This window comes from Rhinoraja longicauda, chromosome 2, assembly GCF_053455715.1.
Source record: "Rhinoraja longicauda isolate Sanriku21f chromosome 2, sRhiLon1.1, whole genome shotgun sequence".
In the NCBI taxonomy this organism is placed as follows: domain Eukaryota; kingdom Metazoa; phylum Chordata; class Chondrichthyes; order Rajiformes; family Arhynchobatidae; genus Rhinoraja; species Rhinoraja longicauda.
The window spans coordinates 114,542,742-114,566,308 of record NC_135954.1 but is presented as its reverse complement, the minus strand read 5'-3'; the positions used below and the strand labels follow the sequence as shown (position 1 = coordinate 114,566,308).

General features: G+C 47.4%; 1 protein-coding gene across 2 annotated transcripts in view; it reads right to left on the bottom strand.

Annotated features, from left to right (window-relative positions):
• Window positions 1–2,080: 2,080 nt before the first annotated feature.
• mindy4 (MINDY lysine 48 deubiquitinase 4) overlaps window positions 2,081–23,567 on the bottom strand; it is a 163,955-nt gene continuing 142,468 nt past the window's right edge. For both annotated transcript variants that reach the window (XM_078426293.1, XM_078426303.1), the window contains exons 16-18: window positions 12,521–12,701; window positions 3,197–3,269; window positions 2,081–2,322 (exon numbers count right to left, since the gene is read on the bottom strand). In XM_078426293.1, the coding sequence (XP_078282419.1) occupies window positions 2,274–2,322; window positions 3,197–3,269; window positions 12,521–12,701 (303 nt within the window). In that variant the 3' untranslated portion in view covers window positions 2,081–2,273. The remainder of the gene's footprint in view (window positions 2,323–3,196; window positions 3,270–12,520; window positions 12,702–23,567) is intronic.

Genomic DNA, 23,567 nt, shown 5'->3' with positions numbered 1-23,567 from the left:
CAACACTTTGTGTCTGTCATATCTAAAGGGCTTCCCGACAGGAGACCAAATCAAAACACGGGGAACTGGAGGCAAAACTAGTTAGCACACAGGCAGGAGGGAGATTTTCTCATCCCCTGTGCCTCTCAGTTGTGTAGAGCAGCCTCGATACCTGACTAGAAACTGGCAGGACAGGTCTGCCCCAAAGGACAGTACTGAAATTGGGATGGGAGACCAAAGATGCCATTGGGTGGCCTCATTTGGGCCTTGGGTGGAATATGGTAGAGACGATGAGTTAACTCCATGAAAGGGATCAGGGAAAGGAAAGATGAGAACAAACCTAACAGACCTAGCATCGTAAGGACATGCTGAAGTCCCATGACTGATGTACCAATTTGTACAGGAAAAATCCCAACGATAGAAATAAATGCACAGAGCCAATAACCTATTTTGGCCAAACTGGTTCGTAATGAACGCAAGCCAAGACAGGTTTTAAAGAGTCACTTTTTGAAAACTTCCTGTGATTTTTTTCACTCACTTGTACTTCATGGATGGTTAGTTCTCAACCAGGAAAAACTAAACACTTCGAGGTATACTGTCCAGCAGTTTGTGTGAAATTGGTGGATAGACACTTTCCTGAAAGCAGCATCATTATTGATATGGAGCAAAAATTATTGATATTGGGAACAATCTGCAAAATGGGTCATATCTTGTTCTTAAAAATACTTGGACTCTTATGTAAGCAAAAAGATTAGGGTCTCCTGACTATTTTTCCGGCAACCCCAATAGTTAATTACAAACTTTCTGTTTGCCCCAGGGATGAAAAGAGAGAAATTGGACCTTGTTAGTAAAAGATGGTCCAAATTGGGTGGTCAAATTCCCATGATAAATTAGTGTTCACATTGCAGATACATGTAGAGGGAGTTTTTCAAATACTGTCAGTGAATGCATAGACTAACAGCTGTAAGGAACTGTCACGGAGATCGGCTGGGGCTAAATGGACCGGCCTGGTTCAGGTCAATAATGGCACCATCGCCAGTCCATGATGGGACCACTGGAGGCCTGAAGCTCAAACGCAACATGGACATTTGGATAAGTCTTTTCTGCCTCTCCTTATACCTGCAGCATTCACTCTGACACTCCCGCCTGGCCTGCGTATTACCGGTATCCTTCCCCATCCCTGATACACCCATATCTCCGGTCACCTCACCCCAGCTTTCACTGACCGCCCAATGCCAGGAAGTGTACCTATGGAGCACTGCAAGTGAGACGGTGTGCTTACTGTCGCCCACCTACAGCGGCAGCACAGCGAGGTGGTGACAAGACAGACTCACCTGCTTTAATGGAATGGCAAGTCTTGGAGTGGAGCCTGCGGTCTGCATTGACTGCTTCTCTTTACAACCTATGAACTCCACCTAAATAGACGGAAATCACCAGGTGCACGCCTCGCGATCTAGACTTATTTGAAGGACCTAATTAAATGGCCCCTTGTTGCATTAAGCATTATTACATTCAGCAACAACAGCACTATTATGGCGGCTGAGCAGATTAAGGGTTTGTGTTTTTGCTGAATTTACATCACGGAACTGTGCTGAATTATTAAGGAACTTTATAGTCTCCCATTAAATCGGAGGCTCCTGATGAGACTGGAGTAGATTCAAGGGGCCGAATGGTCCAATTCTGCTCCTATGACATGAGACTCAACACCAATTTGGTGTCCTGCACTTCTTTGCTAATTCCTGAAGTAAAATTAACTCAAGTGCAACATTTTAAGGTTGCATTTGCTGAACCACCCAAGTCAACTTGGGAGAGAAACTTGGATTAAGGTATAGGCTTTGTATCCTCGTCACTCGAGGTACTGCCAGATAAGATTAGCGTTTCCCTGTGACCCCACGCAATATACGTATCATTGCTAATACACCTGAATTTCACTGCGTCTTATGTTAATGGTAAGTGGGAAGGTCTCCTACCCCAGGCCATCATGATGTATTACCTGGGGGTGTACTAAGGCTATGCTCTGGCATCTGGCCAGCAACCTTCCCAAATGTACACCTTGGGGATATAATCTCCACCTCCCGCCCCCCCCCCCCCCCAACCCTGGTCCATATTCGGAGGAAATGAGGGAAATTAATGGATGGAGGTATTGTCGAGTGCCAACCGATGATAGACAAAGTGAAAGGCCTCTCCCGTTATCATCCACGGCAGCGAGGAAGCGAAGGTGTTGCAGCTGGGTGATTCCTACACCTTTCAATCCCGAAGCACACAATTCACTTCTGACGTTGTGGTCCACTGCATCACAGGATGGGCTCCGTTCCATTCCAATCTACAAACACTCCCTTCCACCTGGAGAAATATAAGGCACAGAAAACCGCTCTTTAACGAACAATCTCCTCACTTACAGATGAATGCAATCTTGCCTTTCATTCGACGGCTTCTTGTCCATTTCAGAGGTACACCATGGAAACAGGCCCTTCGGCCCATCGAGTCCACACTGACCAGCGATCAGTGTACACTAGCAGGATCCTACACTTACAATTCACAAAAGCCAATTAACCTACAAACCTGTAAGTCTTTGGAATGTCATCTATCCATGTTCTCCAGAGATGCAGCCTGACCGGTTGAGTTACTCCAGCACTTTGTGCCTTTTCTCATTCATACAAAGCAGTTTTAGAAGTCTGCAGAGGCCACACTGCCACTTCTCTGCAATTGTGGCTTCACAGCAGATGCCCCAACTACACGTGCACACAGGTACACAAATCATTTGCACTCGAGGGGCTGAGCTATAGGGAGAGGTTGAGCGGGCTGGGACTTTATTCCTTGGAGTGCAGGAGAATGAGGGGTGTTCTTATAGAGGCGAATAAGATCATGAGAGGAATAGATAGGGTAAATGCACAGAGTCTCTTGCCCAGAGTAGGGGAATCGAGGACCAGAGGACAGAGGCTTAAGGTGAGGGGGGAAAGATTTAATAGGAAGGGATTACCTGAGGGGTAACTTTTTTTTTACAGAAAGGGTGGTGGGTGTATGGAACGAGCTGCCAGAGGAGGTAGTTGAGGCAGGTACTATCGCAACATTTCAGAAGCATTTGGACAGGTACATGGATAGGACAGGTTTAGAGGGATATGGGCCAAATGCAGGCAGGTGGGACTAGTGTAGATGGGGCATGTTGGTCGGCATGGGCAAGTTGGGCCTGTTTCCATGCTGGATGACTCCTACTCACTTTGTTCTGATGCACAGCTCCAACGGAGGAATTAAATCATCTTCTCCTTCCAACGAACAGCTCTCCGATGCATCTGGAAGACAACAATGGGTGTAGGATTACAGTCACTGTATTCTCTTGTGCTGGTTAAAAAACAAAATCAGTCTGGACAATCTGGAATAGATTCATGAGCATCCAAAAGAGAAAAATAACTTTCACTTGACACCTGTGGCTGTGAGCTACTGACTGGAGTAGCTTGGCTTAGCACAAGCACAGGGTGGTTCATACTTATTGCCTACACACCAATTACTTTAGTTTAGTATTGTTTAGTTCATTATTGGCACGCTTACCAAGGTACAGTGAGATGCCTTTCCTGTCAAAGAAAAGATTATACGTGAATATAATCTCGTCTGAAGAAGGGATTCAACCCAAAACGTCACCTATTTCTTTTTTCCAGAGATACTGTCTGATCCACTGAGTTACTCCAGCATTTTGTGTCTATCTTCAGTTTAAACTAGCATCTGCAGATCCTTATTGCACATGAATACAATCAATGTGTGTAGAATGGTCGGCATTACATAGAAAATATAGAAAATAGGTGCAGGAGGAGGTCATTTGGCTCTTCGAGCCAGCACCACCATTCATTGTGATCATCCACAATCAGTAACCCGTGCCTGCCTTCTCCCCATATCCCTTGATTCCACTAACCCCTCGAGCTCCATCTAACTCTTTTTTAAATTCATCCATTGAATTGGCATTGACGGTGGGCTGAAAGGCCTGCTTATATACTAGTCCCTTCTGGACTACACTTCTTCCCACCCGGTCCCCTGCAAAAAGTCTATCCCCTACTCCCAATTCCTCTGTCTACGCCGCATCTGCGCCCGGGATGAGGTGTTTCAGATTAGGGCTTCCGAGATGTCCTCGTTCTTCAGAAAACGGGGCTTCCCCTCCTCCATTATAGATGAGGCTCTCACTAGGGTCTCTTCTACATCCCGCAGCTCCGTTCTTGCTCCCCCTCCCCCCACTTGTAACAAGGACAGGATCCCCCTCGTTCTCACCTTCCACCCCACCAGCCAGCGGATCCAACATATCATCCACCACCTACAACGGGACCCCACCACTGGCCATATCTTCCCATCCCCTCCCCTCTCTGCGTTCCGCAGAGACCGTTCCCTCCGTAACTCCCTGGTCCACTCGTCCCTTCCTACCCAAACCAACCCAACCCCGGGCACTTTCCCTTGCAACCGCACGAGATGCAACACCTGTCCCTTTACCTCCCCCCTCAACTCCATCAAAGGACCCAAACAGTCTTTCCAGGTGAGACAGAGGTTCACCTGCACCTCCTCCAACCTCATCTATTGCATCCGCTGCTCTAGATGTCAACTTATTTATATCGGCGAAACCAAGCGCAGGCTCGGCGATCGCTTCGCTGAACACCTGCGCTCGGTCCGCATTAACGCAACTGATCTCCCGGTGGCCCAGCACTTTAACTCCCCCTCTCATTCCCAGTCTGACCTCTCTGTCATGGGCCTCCCCCAGTGCCATAGTGAGGCCCGCCGGAAATTGGAGGAGCAGCACCTCATATTTCGCCTGGGCAGTTTGCAGCCCGGTGGTATGAACGTCGACTTCTCCAACTTCAGATAGCTCCTCTGTCCCTCCCTTCCCCTCCTCCTTCCCAGATCTCCCTCTATCTTCCTGTCTCCACCTATATCCTTCCTTTGTCCCACCCCCGACATCAGTCTGAAGAAGGGTCTCGACCCGAAACGTCACCCATTCCTTCTCTCCCGAGATGCTGCCTGACCTGCTGAGTTACTCCAGCATTTTGTGAATAAATCTGCTTATATACTATATCTACACTAAACTAAACCAAACTAAACTAAGCCATCTATTCATGTTCTCCAGAGATGCTGCCTGACCCGCTGAGGTACTCCAGCACTTTGTGTCTCTCTTCTATTTTTGTTTCTGCACAAGACATTTTGCATTTGGCTTCAGTGTTAGATGTTTCTTTGAAGAGTTTTGATTCTCTGAGCTTTAACCGTCAGTTTCCCATGTAATCAGGTTAAAAATCGTATTCAGGAAAGAAATGCGTAACAGAAGTGCAATCACAAGTTCCCGTAAACAAAAGGCAGCTTCCTGAGAACAGATGATACTTCTACCAGAGGTCAGGGGTGTTATTGTTTCTGGAACTCAGAATGCTGGCAGATAATTAGAACGCTAATTTTAAGCAACAGGGACCTAAATTCATTGAAAGCCTGACCTGACATAACCAACAACTACCTGCATTTGAATGGCATCTTTATCACTGCAAGCCCATTTCAGAGGTCTAGATTGGAAGATACAGGCCCTTCGGCCCACCGTCCATGCAGCAGACCATCCATTACCCTTTCACATTAGTTCTATGTTATCCCACTTCCACATCCACTCCATACGCACCAGAGCAATTTACAGCATCTCTGGAACTGATGCACTGCAATGCTTAGAACTATATTCTGTACTCTGTATCTTCCACTTTGCTCTACCTATTGTACGTTTGAGCTGATCGCATTTATGTATGGCATGTCTGATCTGTTTGGTTAGCATGCAAAACAAAGCTTTTCACTGTACATGTGACAATAATGATCCAAAACTAATTAACCTACAAACTCACACATCTTTGGGACCTGGAAGGAAACCAGGAAGAAACCCACCATGGGGAGAACGTGCGGACAACACCCATAGTCAGGATCGAACCTGGGTCTCTGGCGCTGTGAGGCAGCAACTCGACCAGCTGTGCTACGGTGCCGCCCTAGGTGGATCTTAAGAAGTCGTCTAAGAAGCTGAGAGAGATAAGTGGAGGAATATGAAAAAGTGACGGATTCACCCGTCGTGGCTATTCCTCCAGGTCGAGGATGATGGGCTACGTTCCGTTGTTTTTATGAACTCTCAGGTGGTTTATGAGTCCAAAGTTGAGTGACTGAATCAAGTATTCACTGCTTCCGTGCGGGTTCTTGACATGGAGCTTCCAGCCATCACGTCGCCTGCTCCCGTCGCCCTTCCCCCATCGCCGAAAGTCTTGAGTGGTTTTGTGCTGCTCACAGAACGAAGACGCCTGTGCGTGTGTTTGTTTAACGTGTACTTGATGTTGCACTCCAAGAAGCACACGGTCCTTCACAAATCAATCCACTACTTCCAATGGCAAGGGAACCAAGACGATTGGAGCTGATGGATCTGTTGCAGCCTTCATCCGCCTTCACAGCCGGTGGCTTCAAGATAACTTTGTCCGCCTGGTCCGCCGTTGAGGTCGTGTAGGTTGGATGGTTCTTAGTCTGGACCCTCATCCTCGACCTTACCGCCATGGGTGGCCCCACCAGAAGCTAGTGTTTCCCACGGCATCGCTCTCAGAATCATGGGGGCACGCACGCCTCTTCACCACAACAAGGTAACGATCCGTAGAGTGATCCGATGTGAAAAAGTGACGGATTCACCCAGAAGGGAGAGCAATAGATGTAGAGAAAGACAGAATTAATGACAGTGACATTGCTGCTCCTTGCAAGGAATAAAGGCAAGGATAACGACTCAAGACTGTTTCATTGTCACATGCACATGTGATGGAAAGTGGTACTTCTTTGAAATTGTTACTATTTGTAGAAGTTTTTACTTCTAAATAGATATGGATCATGTGAAGGCAGCGAATAGTTTAACAGCATTATGTTCAGCATAAACATTGTGGGCTGAAAGGCTTGCTCCTGTGCTGTACTATTCTATGTTTGGATTACATTACAAGGTTTGGAGGTTAATTGGCCTCTGTAAATTGCTCCCAGTGGGGAGTAGATGTGAGTGTGGGATAACACAGAGCTAGTGTGAACGGGTAATCGATGGTCAGCGTGGACTGGGTGGGCCCATGGGCCTGTTACCTTGCTGCATCCTCAACTAAACCTAAACTACATTTTCTTTAACTTAACTAGAGGACATAGTCCAGAGGACATTCACCAATTATGACCACCGAGAGACAAAGTGAATAACATTGATTATCTTGTTATAATGGCACCTGTCAAGGGGTGGGATATATTAGGCAGCAAGTGAACAGTCAGTTCTCAAAGTTCATGTGTTGGATGCAGGAGAAATGGGCAGGATTAAAGACCTGAGCGACGTTGACAAGGGCCAAATTGTTCTGGCCAGACGACTGGGTCAGAGCATCTCTGAAACGGCAAGGCTTGTGGGGTGTTCCCGGTCAGCAGTGGTCCAAGGAAGAACAAATCACAAACCGGCGACAGTGTGTTGGGCGCCCAAGGCTCATCGATGCGTGAGGGCAACGAGGGCTATCCCATCTGGCCCGAACCGACAGAAGGTCTACCATGGCACAAGTCACAGAAATGTTTAATGGTGGTCACGGGAGGAATGTGTCACAATACACAGTGCATCGTATGGGGCTGCACACAGAGGACCAACAGCATTTTAGGCAGGTGGTCATGATGTTTTCGCTCATCAGGTCATAATGTTTTGGCTGATCGGTGTATGCTTAAGGTGAAAAGGGAAAGATTTAATTGAAATCTGAGGGGTTAACATTTTCACACAAAGGGTGGGGGGGGGACGACACAAAGAGCTGCCACAGGAGGTAGTTGAGGCAGTGACTATTCCAACTTTTAAGAAACAGTTCGACAGGTACATGGACACGACAGGTTTGGAGGGATATGGACCAAACGCAGGCAGGTGGGACTAGTGTAGCTGGAATATGTGGGCAGGTTGGGCCGAACGGCCTGTTTCCACACTGTATCACTCTATGACACTATGTTAACAACATTGTCATGTAAATCACTAATATAGAAGGCAGACAGCAGTGGACCCAGCACAGATCCCTGTGGCTAACCAATGACTACAGATCTAATCTGAACAGCAACACTCCATCACTGGCAGCTCCCCACACTACACCCCCATCTTTTTCCACCAAACAAATTTTGATTCCATTGTGTTTTCTTCACCTGGTTGTCATGTGGTCTAAGCTTCCAGATGGGCCGAGGACAGGCTGCGGAGAGGCGGTCTGGCTGCGCCGCTGAAAATGAAGGAGGACCCGGCCAGGGGAGCGGCCGAGAACAAAGAGGAACCAACATGACTCTAATGAGCACTTTTATAACTTTGTCCGCTCCAGAAACGTGGCAACGTTTTGTGTATTTTGTGCAAAAACAAAGAACTTCCCTGTTCCTTGGTACATGTGACAATAAAGTATCATTGAATCAAACTAGCTGACCATGTGAATGGCCTTGCTGAAGTTCCTGTAGACCACATCTACTGCCTTGTCCTTGTCAATCTCCTTTGTCATCTCATCAAAAAACTCGATTTGTAAAACATGATTCCCATGCACAAAGCAACACTGACTGTCTCTCATCAGTCCAAATGCTGGTAGATCATGTCCCTCAGAATCCCTTCCTGTAGCTTTTTCCCACCACTAACGTTGGGCTAACCAGCCTGTAGTTCTCTAGATTGTCTTTGCTAGGGTTGCCAACAGTCCCTTATTAGCAGGGACATCCCGTATATTGGGCTAAATTGGTTTGTCCCGTACGGGACGACCCTTGTCCTGTAATAGGCCCAGACGGCATTGTAGGCCCAGACAATGTAGGCCCGGGGGCAGCTGAAGGCTCGGACAGTGTAGGCCCGGAGGCTCGGGCGCCACCTAACGATGGTTGCCTAGCAACACGCCTCCCGGCCCGGGCGGCCACCATTGATGGAGCGGGAGTACGTGGCCGCTGGCTGGGTGAGGTTACGTGGGGCGCGGGGTGGTGACGTCACCTTTTGTCCCTTATTTGGGAGTGAGAAAGTTGGCAACCCTAGTCTTTGCAGACCTTCTAAACTAAAGGCACAACATTACCCACCCTCCAGCCTTCCGATACCTCACCAGTGGATAAAAAAGGATGCCAGGGCTCCTGCAATCCCGAGATTTTTAGTGCCCTAGTTTTAATTTTCAACTGACGATGGCGCCTAAAATGTGGCGCACTGATGTGGTGGAGTGGGCGGGTCGGTGCAGTGAGCACTGGAGGCCCTGCAGCCGCCTAGGGCTCCATTAGATTGGGACACCGCTCCAAGTGGGCAAGCGTGTGGATGTGACCGGCGGCCTGCTGTGGCACGGAGTGGTGGAGCAGCAGTAGAGGACATGGACAGGACGACGTCTACAGTTCCAACCCAGTGCCACCGCCAAGACAGGGAGCTTTTACACCCATGTCAAGACTCTGACATTTTTTTATGACTTTGGACTTAAAGGGTACAAGATGGCACCTGAATGATGGCGACTCTAGTGTACTGACAGTGTGGTCTATCTTACCCTTGTACTTAGTACGATTGTGATTAATATATGGTAGGATTGAACTATAAGCAACAAAAAAAATCACTGTACTTAGGTACGCATGACAATAAAGTACCATTGAACTTCCCTCCTCAACGGCATTTGCAATTATATTTTTCTTTACATCATTCTTTAACATAGGCCAGCGGTAGAATTGCTGCCTTACAGCGCTGCAGCGCCGCAGACCCATGTTCCATCCCGACTACGGGTGCTGTCTGTACGTAGTTTGTACGTTCTCCCCGTGACCTGCGTGGGTTTTCTCCAAGATCTACATTTTCCTCCCACACTACAAAGACGTACAGGTCTGTACGTTAATTGGCTTGGTATAAATGTAAATTGTCCCCAGTGTGTGTAAGAGAGTGTTAGTGTGCGGGGATCGCTGGTCGGTGCAGACTCGGTGGGCCCAAGGGCCTGTTTCCGCGCTGTATCTCTAAACTAAACAAATAAACAAACAAACCAAAGATTCTGCTCTCTTGTCCTTGACTCTCCCACTTGAGAAACAGTTTCTCATCGCCTCGTCTGCCATCACGATTAATCATGAGGCAAATCTGCTTTTCATCTCTCAAACCTTTACACTTCAAGCTAACACAAGACTGATGCCCCCTCCCCTTTCTTGAACTCGCTGTCTCCTTCACTGGAGATAGACTCTCAACTGACATCTATTACAAACCTATTGATTAATATTCCCTCCCCTCCCTTCTCTTCCCCCGCCTCCCCCACCCTAATTGTCCCACCAGTCCCACTGTTGGCATCCTTGTATCCCTCTTGTTGTCACACCTTCCCCAGCAAACAATGGGTCATTATGGGCCCCACCCTTCCAGGGGGTCATCTGTTGCCGGCCCTGATCTGTTCTGCTCTTTTCTCGCCTCCAGTTTATTTTCCCTCCCCTCCACCTCAACTGTCAGTCTGAAGAAGGGTATCGACCAGAAAGGTTACCTATTCTTTTTCTCCAGAGATGCTGCCTGACCTGCTGAGATACTCTAACATTCTATCTTTGATATAAACCAGCATCTGAAGTTCCTTCCTACATGTTTGGTCAAGATAACGTCCTTACGCTTTAGCTCCAGGTATGTTACCCCCCACATCACATCCTTTCCCATGTCGAGGGTAGACACAAAATGCTGGAGTAACTCAGCGGGTCAGGCAGCATCTCTGGAGAGAAGGAATGTGTGACGTTTCGGGACGAGACCCTTCTTCAGACTGATGTCAGGGGAGGGGGCGGGACAAAGATAGTATGTAGTCGGAGACAGGAAGACAGGTGGGAGAATTGGGAAGGGGATAGGGAGGGAAAGCAGGGACTATCTGAAGTTAGAAAAGTCAATGTTGATACCGCTGGGGTGTAAACTACCCAAGTGAAATATGAGGTGCTGTTCCTCCAATTTGCGCTGGGCCTCACTCTGGCAATGGAGGAGGCCCAGGACAGAAAGGTTAGACTGGGAGTGGGAGGAGTTGAAGTGCTGAGCCACTGGGAAATCAGGGTGGTTAAAACGGACTGAGCGGAGGTGTTCCGCCAAACGATCGCCGAGCCTGCGCTTGGTCTCGCCGATGTAGAGAAGTTTACACCTGGAACAGCGGATACAGTAGATGAGGGTGGAGGAGGTACAGGTGAACTGATGAGGTTGGAGGAGGTGCAGGTCAACTGATGAGGTTGTCCGAAGAGAGACCTGGTCAACTAGTCGTAGCAAACAAAATGTTTGATTGATTGAAAGATACAACATGGAAACAGGCCTTTCAGCCCTCTGAGTCAACAATGGCCATCAATCACGTATTCACACTAGTTCTACGTTATCCCATTTTCTCATCCACTCCCTACACAACTAGGGGCAATTTAGAGAGGATAATTAATCTACAAACCCACACGTCTCATGCATGTAGCAGTTAAACCAGAGCTCCCGGAGGAAACCCACGCAGTCACAGGGAGAACGTGGTAAGGTCGCACACAGACGGGTCCCGAGGTCAGGATCGAACCCGTGTCTCTGGTGCTGTGAGGCAATGGCTCTACGAGCCATGCAACTCAAACGGTGGAAGATAGCTGGTTGAAAGCAATGAGAGGAAGGGACGGGGAATAGTTAGCAAGAATTAAGCAGATCCAGGTGAAGAAGGGTTGATTGGCAGCTGTGAAATTGGGACATCTCTTGATTAGTACGGGTGCCAAGGGTTATGGGGAAAAGGCAGGAGTGTGGAGTGAGAGATTGATCAGCCATGATTGATTGGCGGAGTAGACTTGATGGGCCGAATGGCCTAATTCTACTCCTATCACTTATGACATGACAGAAGGATGGTGTTGATCTGCCAATCAATCTCTCCTTTCCCAGATCCACCTCTTACCTGCTAGCTCGTTCCCCACCCTCCTTCCTTCCCCACCCTCCTTCCCCACCCCTGCTCCCAACCCCTGCTCCCAACCCTCGTTCCCCACCCTCCCTTCCCCACCCTCCTTCCTTCCCCACCCTCGTTCCTCACCCCTGCTCCCCACCCTCCGTCCATCCCCACCCTTGTCCGCCACCCCTGCTCCCCACCCTCGCTCCCCACCCTCCTTCCTTCCCAACCTTCGTTCCCCACCCTCCCTTCCCCACCCTCCTTCCTTCCCCACCCTCGTCCCCCACCCTCGTCCCCCACCCCTGCTCCCCACCCTCCGCCCATCCCCACCCTCGTCCCCCACCCCTGCTCCCCACCCTCCGTCCATCCCCACCCTCGTCCCCCACCCCTGCTCCCCACCCTCCTTCCCCTCACCTCTTTATACCAGCATGGAAATAGGCCCCTTCAGCGCACCGAGTCCACACCAACCGGCTCACACTAGTTCTATGTTATCCCATTATTTGCATCTACTCCCTACACATTAGGAACAATTTTCAGAGGGCCAATTAACCTTCAAACCCGCACATCTTTATGGGAGGTAACCGGTCACGCGGTCACAGGGAGAATGCACAAACTCCATGCAGACAACTCCCGAGGTCAGGACCGAACCTGGATCTCTGGCGCCGTGATGCAGCGGATCTACCAACTAATCACGCACATGGGAATGGGTTACAAACCGATTGTTAGTCGGATTTCATCCTGCTGATTTGCCAGTCCATCGTAGTAATATAGGTCGAATCTCCTCTCAAATTTCCAGTCGCTCACAAGTTCCTTCTTCAGGCAAAACAAGATGCTGAAGTGGCTTTCACTGCACACTACCCAAATAGGAAACTTTGGCGTTTTCAGGAAGGATCCAACCTGGAAAAGATATCCATACTAGTTTTAGTTTTACAGACACAGCGTGGAAACATCCGTTCAGCCCACCGAGTTCATGCCGACCATCGATCACCCGTACATTAGTTCTATCCTACATACTGGAGACAATTTCTACAGAAGCCAATTAACCCACAGACCCACACGTCTTTGGAATGCGAGAGGAAACTGGAGCACCTGGAGAAAACCCATGGGGTCACAGGGAGATCATACAAACTCCGTGTAGACAGCACCCAGAGCCAGGAAGGAACCCGGATCTCTGGCGCTGTCAGGCAGCAACTCTACCGCTGCGCCACTGCGTCACCCTAATATTCTTGGCACTCAACGTAAAAATGGCAATCACTGACATATAGAGTCATAGACCCATTTAGCACATGATATGAATCAAGTGTAGAGGTACCTGTTGAGCCTGCCCTGCCATTCAATAAGACTGGTTCTAACCTGAACTATACACTGATAAGCCAAAACATCATGACCACCTGTTCACTTGCTGCCTAATATATCCCACCCCTTGACAGGTGCCATTGTAACAAGATAATCAATGTTATTCACTTCACCTGTCAGTGGTCGTAATGTTTTGGCTGATCGGTGTATATGTCTTTTTCCTCGGGTAAGGGGATCAAGAATAAGGGGTAAGGGATTTAAGAATAAAGGGTAGGCCATTTAGAACGGAGATGAGGAAGAACTTTTTCAGTCAGAGAGTGGTGAAGGTGTGGAATTCTCTGCCTCAGAAGGCAGTGGAGGCCAGTTCGTTGGATGCTTTCAAGAGAGAGCTGGATAGAGCTCTTAAGGATAGCGGAGTGAGGGGGTATGGGGAGAAGGCAGGAACGGGGTACTGATTGAGAGTGATCAGCCATGATCGCATTGAATGGCGGTGCTGGCTCGAAGGGCTGAATGGCCTACTCCTGCACCTATTGTCTATTGTCTATAAGAAGCAGAGGGCATAGGTTTAATGTGAGCAGGGGGAAGACCTAATGTGGCCAAGACCTGAGCGGCCATGTTTTCACACAGAAGATGGTGAGTACAAGGAGCGAGCTGCCAGAGAAGGTATCTGAGGCAGGTACAACTTCTAAAGACATTTGGACAAGTATATAGACATGTATAGGAATGGTTTAGAGGGATGTGGGCCAAACGCAGGCAAATCAGACTAGAGTAGACGGGACGTGGGAATCAAGAACCAGGGGACATAGGTTTAAGGTGAGAAGGGAAAGACCCTTCTTCCTAATATTAGAGTAAGTCAGGGGAGTGAAAAATTTGAGGCGGTTGATGTCCCGCCGGCAGTTGGAAATGAAAAAGTCTAATGAAGGTAGATGGCCATCCAGGGGAGCCCAAGAGGAGGGGGTCCGTTTGGAAGAAGGGTCTCGACTCGAAATGTCACCCATTCCTTCTCTCCAGAGATGCTGCATGACCCGCTGAGTTACTCCAGCATTTTGTGTCTTCCTTCTATTTAAACCAGCATCTGCAGTTTTTTTCCTACTTCCTCAACAATATCCCAATCCATTCAGTAACCTTTCACTCACTCGCATACAACAAACAAATTACATGTTCTATCTTAAACGATGAACTAAGATCCCTGAAATAAAGTGGACAGTTCTTGTCACGCTGCCGTTTGTGGGATATTGCTGTGTGCAGATGGAAGGTTAGAGCTGCGGTCTTACAGAAACGTCACCACAGGTTGCCACGGGACACCTTCATGGGCTGTAAAGTGCTTTGGGACTACCTGAAGGAAGCGGTGTGCACGTAGCTCAATCTCCCTTTCAAGGTCAAGTCTGCATTGTGCGTTCAACATGCTGATCTTCAGTTTAATCCCTGCTGCCTGGCATGTCTTGTGGCTTATTCCAACATAACCATTACCCAGTTTAAGAGAAACTTGGCACCCGCTCATTGACAATACCACGTAAAGCCACATAAATATAGTGCTTTACTGAGGAAAATATAGCTTCAAATTGCCGTCTGCCATCTTCTTCAGCCTTCTCATTTTCCTGCACTGTTTTATTTTTTGCTCCCTACCCTAGCAGGCATTGCTCCTACACGGAACATTGCAGTGACACCGGCAACTGCGACCATTTACTGTCATGAACACTAACAACTGATATGTTCTTCCTTTTGGCAGGCAATGTTTAATAGACAAGTAGAAAATTGCTTTAAGTGCGGTTTTAAGTTTAGCTGAGGAAACAGGCCCCTAGGCTCACCGAATCCACGCCGACCAGCGATCCCCCGTTCACACTAGTTCTATGATATCCCACTTTCTCATCCACTCCCTTCACACTCAGAACATTGACTTCTAACTTCAAATAACCCTTGCATTTCCTCTCTCTTCATCCCTCCCCCTTCCCAGTTCTCCCACCAGTCTTTCTGTCTAAGACTACATTTTAGTTCTGTTTAGGAAAATAACTGCAGATGCTGGTACAAATCGAGAGTATCACAAAATGCTGGAGTAACTCAGCGGGTCAGGCAGCATCTCAGGAGAGATGGAATGGGTGACGTTTCGGCTCGGGACCCTTCTTCAGACTGATGTCAGGGGACGGGGCGGGACAAAGAAAGGATTTAGTTGGAAATAGGAAGACAGTGGGAGAACTGGGAAGGGGGAGGGGAAAGAGAGGGACAGAGGAACTATCCTTTCTTTGTCCCGCCCCCTCCCCTGACATCAGTCAGAAAGGTCTTGACCCGAAAGGTCACCCATTCCTTCTCTCCTGAGAGGCTGCCTGTCCCACTGAGTTACTCCAGCATTTTGTGATACCTTTTATCTGTTTGGTTTGTTGCTACCTTCTCCCAGCTAACAATGATCTATTCTACATTTTCCTTAATCTCATTCCCTTTGTCTTATTTTCACACCTTACACTTCCTTATCTCTATATCTCCCTCTCCCCTGACATCAGTCGGAAGAAGGGTCTCGACCCAGAATGGCACCCATTCCTTCTCTCCAGAGATGCTGCCTGTCCCGCTGAGTTACTCCAGCTACTTATGTCTATCTTCGGTTTAAACCAGCATCTGCAGTTCCTTCCTCCACATCACAGAACCATTACAGGTCCACCCCCTATTTTCCAGCAACTGGTGGTCTGGCCCCCTCTTTAAAAATCCCCCCCTAGAAAAGTCCCAGCTGAACTCTCAGCTAAAGTCCCTAGAAAATGATGGCGCCTAGTCCAGGTGCAAGTGCCTATCCTACATCCTTTTGAAGGCCCTGATTTCCGTTCATGCTGTCTAGCTGTGACCTCTAATGTGGTATGTGGGAGATTTGAGACAAAGGCATCAACATAGGAACTGTTGAAAGACGAGTGAACAATAACATGGTAAGGTTGAGGGCAACTGATCTGCTGAAGAAACAGGAAGCAGCCTGCGACACAAGGCTGACATGCAGCGCTTTGATGTGAACTGGTATTGTGAGTCAGTCACTTTGTTGGTCAGCATGCAACACGCACAATGAGCCCTTGGGATGCCACTGACCACGACAAAGGGGTACTGTGGCCAACTTAGGCATTTACCGTGCTGAACAAGATGCCCCATCCAAGCTAGTCCCATTTGCCCGCGTTTGCCCCATACCCCGCTCAACCTTTCCAATCCATATCCCTGTCTAACTGTTTCTTAAACGTTGAGATAGTCCCAACCTCAACTACCACTTCTGGCAGCTTGTTCCATACACCCACCACCCTTTGTGTGAAAAAGTTACCCCTCGGAATCCTATTAAATCTTTTCCACTTCACCTTGAACCTATGTACTCTGGTCCTCGATTCCCCTACTCTGGGCAAGAGACTCTGTGCATCTACCCGATCTATTCCTCTCATGATTTTATACACCTCTAAAAGATCCCCCCACATCCTCCATGGAATAGAGACCCAGCCTGCTCAACCTCTCCTTGTAGCTCACACCCTCTAGTCCTGGCAACATCCTCGTCAATCTTTTCTGAACCCTTTCAACGTTGACATTATCTTTACTATAACATGGTGCCCAGAACTGAACACAATATTCTAAATGCAGTCTCACCAACGTCTTATACAACTGCAACATGACCTTCCAACTTCCATGCTCTGATTGATGAAGGCCAAAATGGCAAAAGCCTTTTTGACCACCTTAACTATCTGCGACTCCACCTTCAAGGAACCATGCACCTGCACTCCTAGATCCGTCTGCTCTGCAACACTATCCAGAGGCCTGCCATTTACTGTGCAGGTCCTGCCCTTGTTCGACGTCCCAAAATGCAACACCTCATGATTTGATACACCTCTGTAAGATCACCCCCACAGCCTCCTGCACTCCAAGGAATAAAGTCCATGCCTACTCAACCTCTCCCTATGGCTCAGATTTATTTTGTAATGTAGAAGAACATGAGATGTGGAGTCAATGAATGTGGAACTACTCCAAATTTTCTCTCTTTGTAATTATATCCACAAGGATGTTTAAAGTCGGAATATAACAGGTCTTATCTAGTCAGCACATAACTGATGCAAGACATAGCAGAGAGATTGTTAATGTTAAATTTAGGTATGTTGACCACATTACTTCAGAAAGCAAGGACCGAAGGGGAGGGGAGGAGGGAGGGGGCGAAGGGAGGGGAGGAGGGGGAGGGAAGGGGGTGAGGAGGGGAGGGCGAGAGGGGAGGGAAGGGGGGGAGGAGGGGAGATGGGGAGGGGGGAGAGGGGAAGGGGAGGGGGGAGAGGGGAGGGGGGGAGAGGGGAGGGGGAGGGGGGGAGGAGAGGGTGCTGCACCAATGCAGGAGAGGTTTGGACTCAACGGGTCCACTTGGTCTAGTTTTCTATATAATCTATTTTTTCCACTTCATCAGCACACGGCCTCCATTTATAAGAAGTGTTATCTCTGCCACATCTGCGTAAACTGAACTCCCTCTGTGATCCCCAACCTCAAGCCTGGATCCATTATCATCTGCAACCCTTCCTGCCACAGCTTTGACTGGACATTTGTGCCACATCAGTACGCATAATTGGCTGTCTTCTATACTGTAATATAATCGTGGTGAGAGAGGAGAGATTTAAGAGGATGAAGAGAAATCTCTATGCTCAGAGGACGGTGATTTTGTAGAATTCTACCACAGAAAATTGTGGAGGCCAAGCACTGAAATTATGTGAGAACAATAGACAATAGGTGCAGGAGTAGGCTATTCGGCCCTTCGAGCCAGCACAGCCATTCAATGCGATCATGGCTGATCATTCTCAATCAGTACCCCGTTCCTGCCTTCTCCCCATACCCCCTGACTCCGCTATCCTTAAGAGCTCTATCTAGCTCTCTCTTGAATGCATTCAGAGAATTGGCCTCCACTGCCTTCTGAGGCAGTGAATTCCACAGATTTACAACTCTCTGACTGAAAAGGAGGGGAGATTTCTGGACACAGAAGCATCAAAGAGTATGAAGAGAGTAGGAACATAGACAATAATCAGGACTAAATTGAATGGCTGAGTATTTAATGCATCAATGAGATTTGTTGTTCTTCTAATTCCAGGAACCCTAATTTAGTCTAACATCCACTTTAGTTTAGTTTAGTGATGGAAACAGGAAACAGACCCTTTAGCCCACTGAGTCCATGCCGACCATCAATCACTCATTCACACTTACTTTTAGAAAATCCAGATACATTGCATTCAATGTTTCTGCTTATGAAACTTGTTGGTTACATTCTCAAAAGACCTTGTTGAATTTATCCAATTGAGTTAGTCTGAAGAAGAGTCTCGACCTGAAACATCGCCCATTCCTTCTCTCCAGAGATGCTACCTTTTACGCCAGCATTTTGTGTCTATCTTTGATTTATTTTATCCCGCATCTCTTTATGCAATCTGGCATTTTTCCTACTTCCGATTTTTGTTCAGTTAGGTTTAATTTAGAGATACAGCACGGAAACAGGCCCTTCGGCCCACCGCTCCCGCACTGACCAGCGATACCCGTATATTAGCACTGTTCTACACTAGCGGCAATTTACAATTTTTACCAAAGTCACCGTGCCGCCCTTACTCTATTCCCATTATCCTTTATCAGAAGGTGGTGGATGCCTGGAACACACTGCCAAGGGTAATGGTGGAGGCAGATATGATAGTGGTATTTGAAAGGCATTTAGATGGGCACACTGATATGCAGCGAATGGAGGGGTATGTTTAGTTCAGTTTAGAGATAAAGCATAGAAACAGGCCCGTCGGCCCACCGAGTCCACGCCAACAAACGATCCCCACACTATCCTCGTATCCTACAGGGGACTAGAGGCCATTTACAATTATACCAAGGCAATTAGCCTACAAACCTTCTGTGGAGTGTGGGAGGAAATCGGAGCACCCGGAGAATACCTCAAGGTCACAGGGAGAACGTATCAACTCCATAACAGACAGCACCCGTATTCAGGATCGAACCCGGGTCTCTGGTGCTGTAAGGCAACAACTCTACTGCTGCACCACTGTGCCACTTACTTTTTGAAAATCCAGATACATTACATCCAATGCTTCTGCTTCTTGTTGTTTACATTCTCAAAAAGCTATGTTGATTTTATCCAATTGATTTATTTTATCCCGAGACCATGCTCACAGGTTCTTTATGGAATCTGGCATTTTTCCTACTTCCGATGTCGAATCTACTCGCCACTAGTCCTAAAAAAGGAAAGTTGCTGGAAGAACTTAGCTGGCCAGGCAGCAAAGTGAACAGCCGATGTTTCGGGTCAAGGCAGTTCATCAGGTTTGAGTCCCTGAAGCTTTGACTGTCCAATTCCCCCTGCAGATGCTGCCTGACCCACTGAGTTCTTTCAGCATCTTTCCTGTTTTCGTTCCAGATACCATTATCTGCAATCTCTTGTGTTGCCTAGCCTCGAGTTTTGGTTTCTCCCTCCTGCCTTCCTTGAATACTAGAAGCATAGAAACAAAGAAAATAGGTGCAGGAGGAGGCCATTCGGCCCTTCGAGCCAGTATTCATTATGATCATAGCTGATCATCCACAATCAGTAACTCGTGCCTGCCTTCTCCCCATATCCCTTGATTCCACTAGCCCCCTAGAGCTCTATTTAACTTTCTTTTAAATTAATTCAGTGAATGAGCCTCCACTGCCTTCTGTGGCAGAGAATTCCACAAATTCACAACTCTCTGGGTGAAAAAGTTTTTTCTCACCTCAGTTTTAAATGGCCTCCCCTTTATTCTTAGACTGTGGCCCCTGGTTCTGGACTCCCCCAACATTGGGAACTCTTTTCCTGCATCTAGCTTGTCCAGTCCTTTTATAATTTTATACGTCTCTATAAGATCCCCTCTCATCCGTCTAAATTCCAGTGAATACAAGCCCAATTTTTCCAATACTGGGATAGATTTGCTACCTACCAACCTGCAGAGATTTAGAGTTTAGAGATACAGCATGGAAACGGGCCCTTCTGCTCACAGAGTCATATCATCATCATATCATCATCATATCATATATATACAGCCGGAAACAGGCCTTTTCGGCCCACCAAGTCCGTGGCGCCCAGCGATCCCCGTACATTAACACTATCCTACACCCACTAGGGACAATTTTTACATTTACCCAGCCAATTAACCTACATACCTGTACGTCTTTGGAGTGTGGGAGGAAACCGAAGATCTCGGAGAAAACCCACGCAGGTCACGGGGAGAACGTACAAACTCCTTACAGTGCAGCACCCGTAGTCAGGATCGAACCTGAGTCTCCAGCGCTGCATTCGCTGTAAAGCAGCAACTCTACCGCTGCGCTACCGTGCCGCCATTGAGCACCCATTCACACACTAGTTCTAGACTCCCTACACACTAGGGGCGATTTACAGCAGCCAATTAGCCTACAAACCCACACATCTTTGGGATGGGGGAGAAAACTGGAGCACCTGGAGGAAAGCCACGCTGTCACAGAGAGAATGAGCAAACTCCACACACAGACCGTGCCCGAGGTTAGGATCGAACTGTGCCACCCATTATCCAAATTTAAGGATTTTCCAAAATTTAAGGAAAACTGGAGCCATTGCTTTTCAACCTCAAGGATCTATGCCATCGAATCCAGGGAATATGTCAGGTTTATCTAATTAATAATGAATAATTCCACTACTTCTTTACAGCTGCTAAATCTGATTTAGCAGTTCCCATTCCTTATTAAATCCATGCTTTTTTTGGAATATTTCTTCAGTGATCTATTGTGAAAACAAGATGGAATATTTATTACATTTCTCTGCTATTTCCCTATTCAGTGTAATACCTCCCATCACTGATCGCAACAGATAGGTGCTTACTTTCGATAGGTAACAACAAGGAACTGTAGATGTTGATTTATTGCACAGGTAGACACAAAATGCTGGAGTAACTCGGCAGGTCAGGCAGCATCTCTGGAGAAAAAGGATCGGTGACGTTTTGGGTCCAGCCCCTTATTTTGAAGAAGGGTCCCCACCTAAAATATCACCTATCCATGCAACTCGCTGACTAACTCCAGCATTTTGTGCCTATCTTAGGTGTTTACATTAATTACACTTCTCCCTAGCTTTAGAAGCTTTTACAAACCATGTTTGTATCCCTGGCTAGTATTCTGTTCTCTATCAATTTCTTGTTCAGCCTTTATTTTCTTAATCCTTTACAATCCTACGCTTAACATTCTTTTCTGACAACATTATAAGCCTTCTCGTCTAATCCAATACACCCTGTAACATTCTCATATTAGCCAAGATGCATCACTTTTCTCTGTGTTTTTATTCCTTAAAGGAATATCAGTTGCAAATTACATATTATTTTAAGTGTTTGCCATTGCTTAGCAGCTGCCTTATCTTTCATTCAAGTTCCTCAATCTACCTTAGCCAACTTATTTCTTAATGCTTTGTTCGGATTTAAGCTTTAGTTACAGAGTGAGCTAAATCACGATTCCATCACATTAGGATCATTCCTTACCTCTTTTAACACATTTATGAATGCAGGTTAGATAACTTCATGTGATCATAATCAATAATGTGCAGAAAATAACCTCAGTCATTTAGGTGGCACAGTGGTGCAGCTGCAAGAGCGGTTGCCTCACAGCGCCAGAGACCTGAGTTTGATCCTGACCTCAGGTTATTTTACATGAAGCCATGCCTGTGTGGAGTTTGCACTTTCTCCCTGTGATCGTGTGGGCTTCCTCCAAAGGTGTGTGGGTTTGTAGCTCAATTGGCCTCTGTAAAATTGCCCCTAGTGTGTAACAAGTGGACATGAATATGGGTTAACATGGAACCAGTGTGAATGGGTGGTGATAGTCAGCATGGACTCAGTGGGCTGAAGGGCCTGTTCCCATGCTGTATCTATAAAAAAATTGCTGCAATACAGTCAACAAGCTTAATTAACAGAAGAATCATCCAAACGTGGCATTACCAGTGTAGTTAATATACATTGATCAGCCAAAACATTAGGACCTGATGAGCCAAAACATTATGACCACCTGCCTAATATGCTGTTGGTCCTCCGTGTGCAGCCCCATACGCTGCAGGATGCGATGCACTGTGTATTGTGACACATTCCTCCCGTGACCACCATTAACATTTTCTGTGATTTGTGCCACAGTCGACCTTCTGTCGGTTCGGACCAGACGGGATAGCCTTCGTTGCCCTCACGCATCGATGAGCCTTGGGCGCCCAACACCCTGTCTGTCGCCGGTTTGTGGTTTGTCCCTCCTCGGACCACTGTCGGTAGGTACTCACCACTGCTGACCGGGAGCACCCCACAAGCCTTGCCGTTTCAGAGATGCTCTGACCCAGTCGTCTGCCCATAACAATTTGGCCCTTGTCAAAGTCGCTCAGGTCTTTACTCCTGCCCATTTCTCCTGCATCCAACACATCAACTTCAAGAACTGACTGTTCACTTGCTGCCTAATATATCCCATGACAGGTGCCATTGTAAGAAGATAATCAATGTTATTTACTTCACCTGTCAGTGGTCATAATGTTTTGACTGATTGGTGTATGTAACCTTAGCTTAAAAACTGATTTAGTATTCAAGTTATTCTAAACGACAAGATGTCATCATCGCCCGTTTACAACAAGGGTCTCACCACCCTCAATCACCAATATTCTGTTTGAAGATAACCAATCCAGTCGACATAACTGCAGCGAAACCCCTTCAATCCTGACAGACCCAAATCATTCTTCTCTCCCCATTTTCTTCAAATTTTTTGAGGATGTAACTAGGAAAATGGACAAGGGAGAGCCAGTGGACCTGTAGTGCGCCTGGACTTTCAGAAAGCCTTTGATAAGGTCCCACATAGGAGATTAGTGAGCAAAATTAGAGAATATGGGTGCTGACATAGATAGAAAATTGGTTGGCAGACAGGAAACAAAGAGTAGGGATTAATGGGTCCCTTTCAGAATGGCAGGCAGTGACTAGTGGGGTACCGCAAGGCTCGGTGCTGGGACCGCAGCTAGTTACAATATACATTAATGACTTAGATAAAGGGATTAAAAGTGACATTAGCAAATTTGCAGATGACACAAAGCTGGGTGGCAGTGTGAACTGTGAGGAGGATGCTATGAGGATGCAGGGTGACTTGGACAGGTTGTGTGAGTGGGCAGATGCATGGCAGATGCAGTTTAATGTGGATAAATGTGAGGTTGTCCACTCTGGTGGCAAGAACAGGAAGGCAGGTTATTATCTGAATGGTGTCAAGTTAGGAAAAGAGGATGTTCAACGAGATCTGGGTGTCCTTGTACATCACTCACTGAACGTAAGCATGCAGGTACAACAGGCAGTGAAGAAAGCTAATGTTGGCCTTCATAACAAGAGGAGTTGAGTATAGGAGCAGAGGTCCTTCTGCAGTTGTACAGGGCCCTGGAGAGACCACACCTGGAGTACTGTGTGCAGTTTTGGTCTCCAAATTTGAGGAAGGGCATTCTTGCTATTGAGGGAGTGCAGCGTAGGTTCA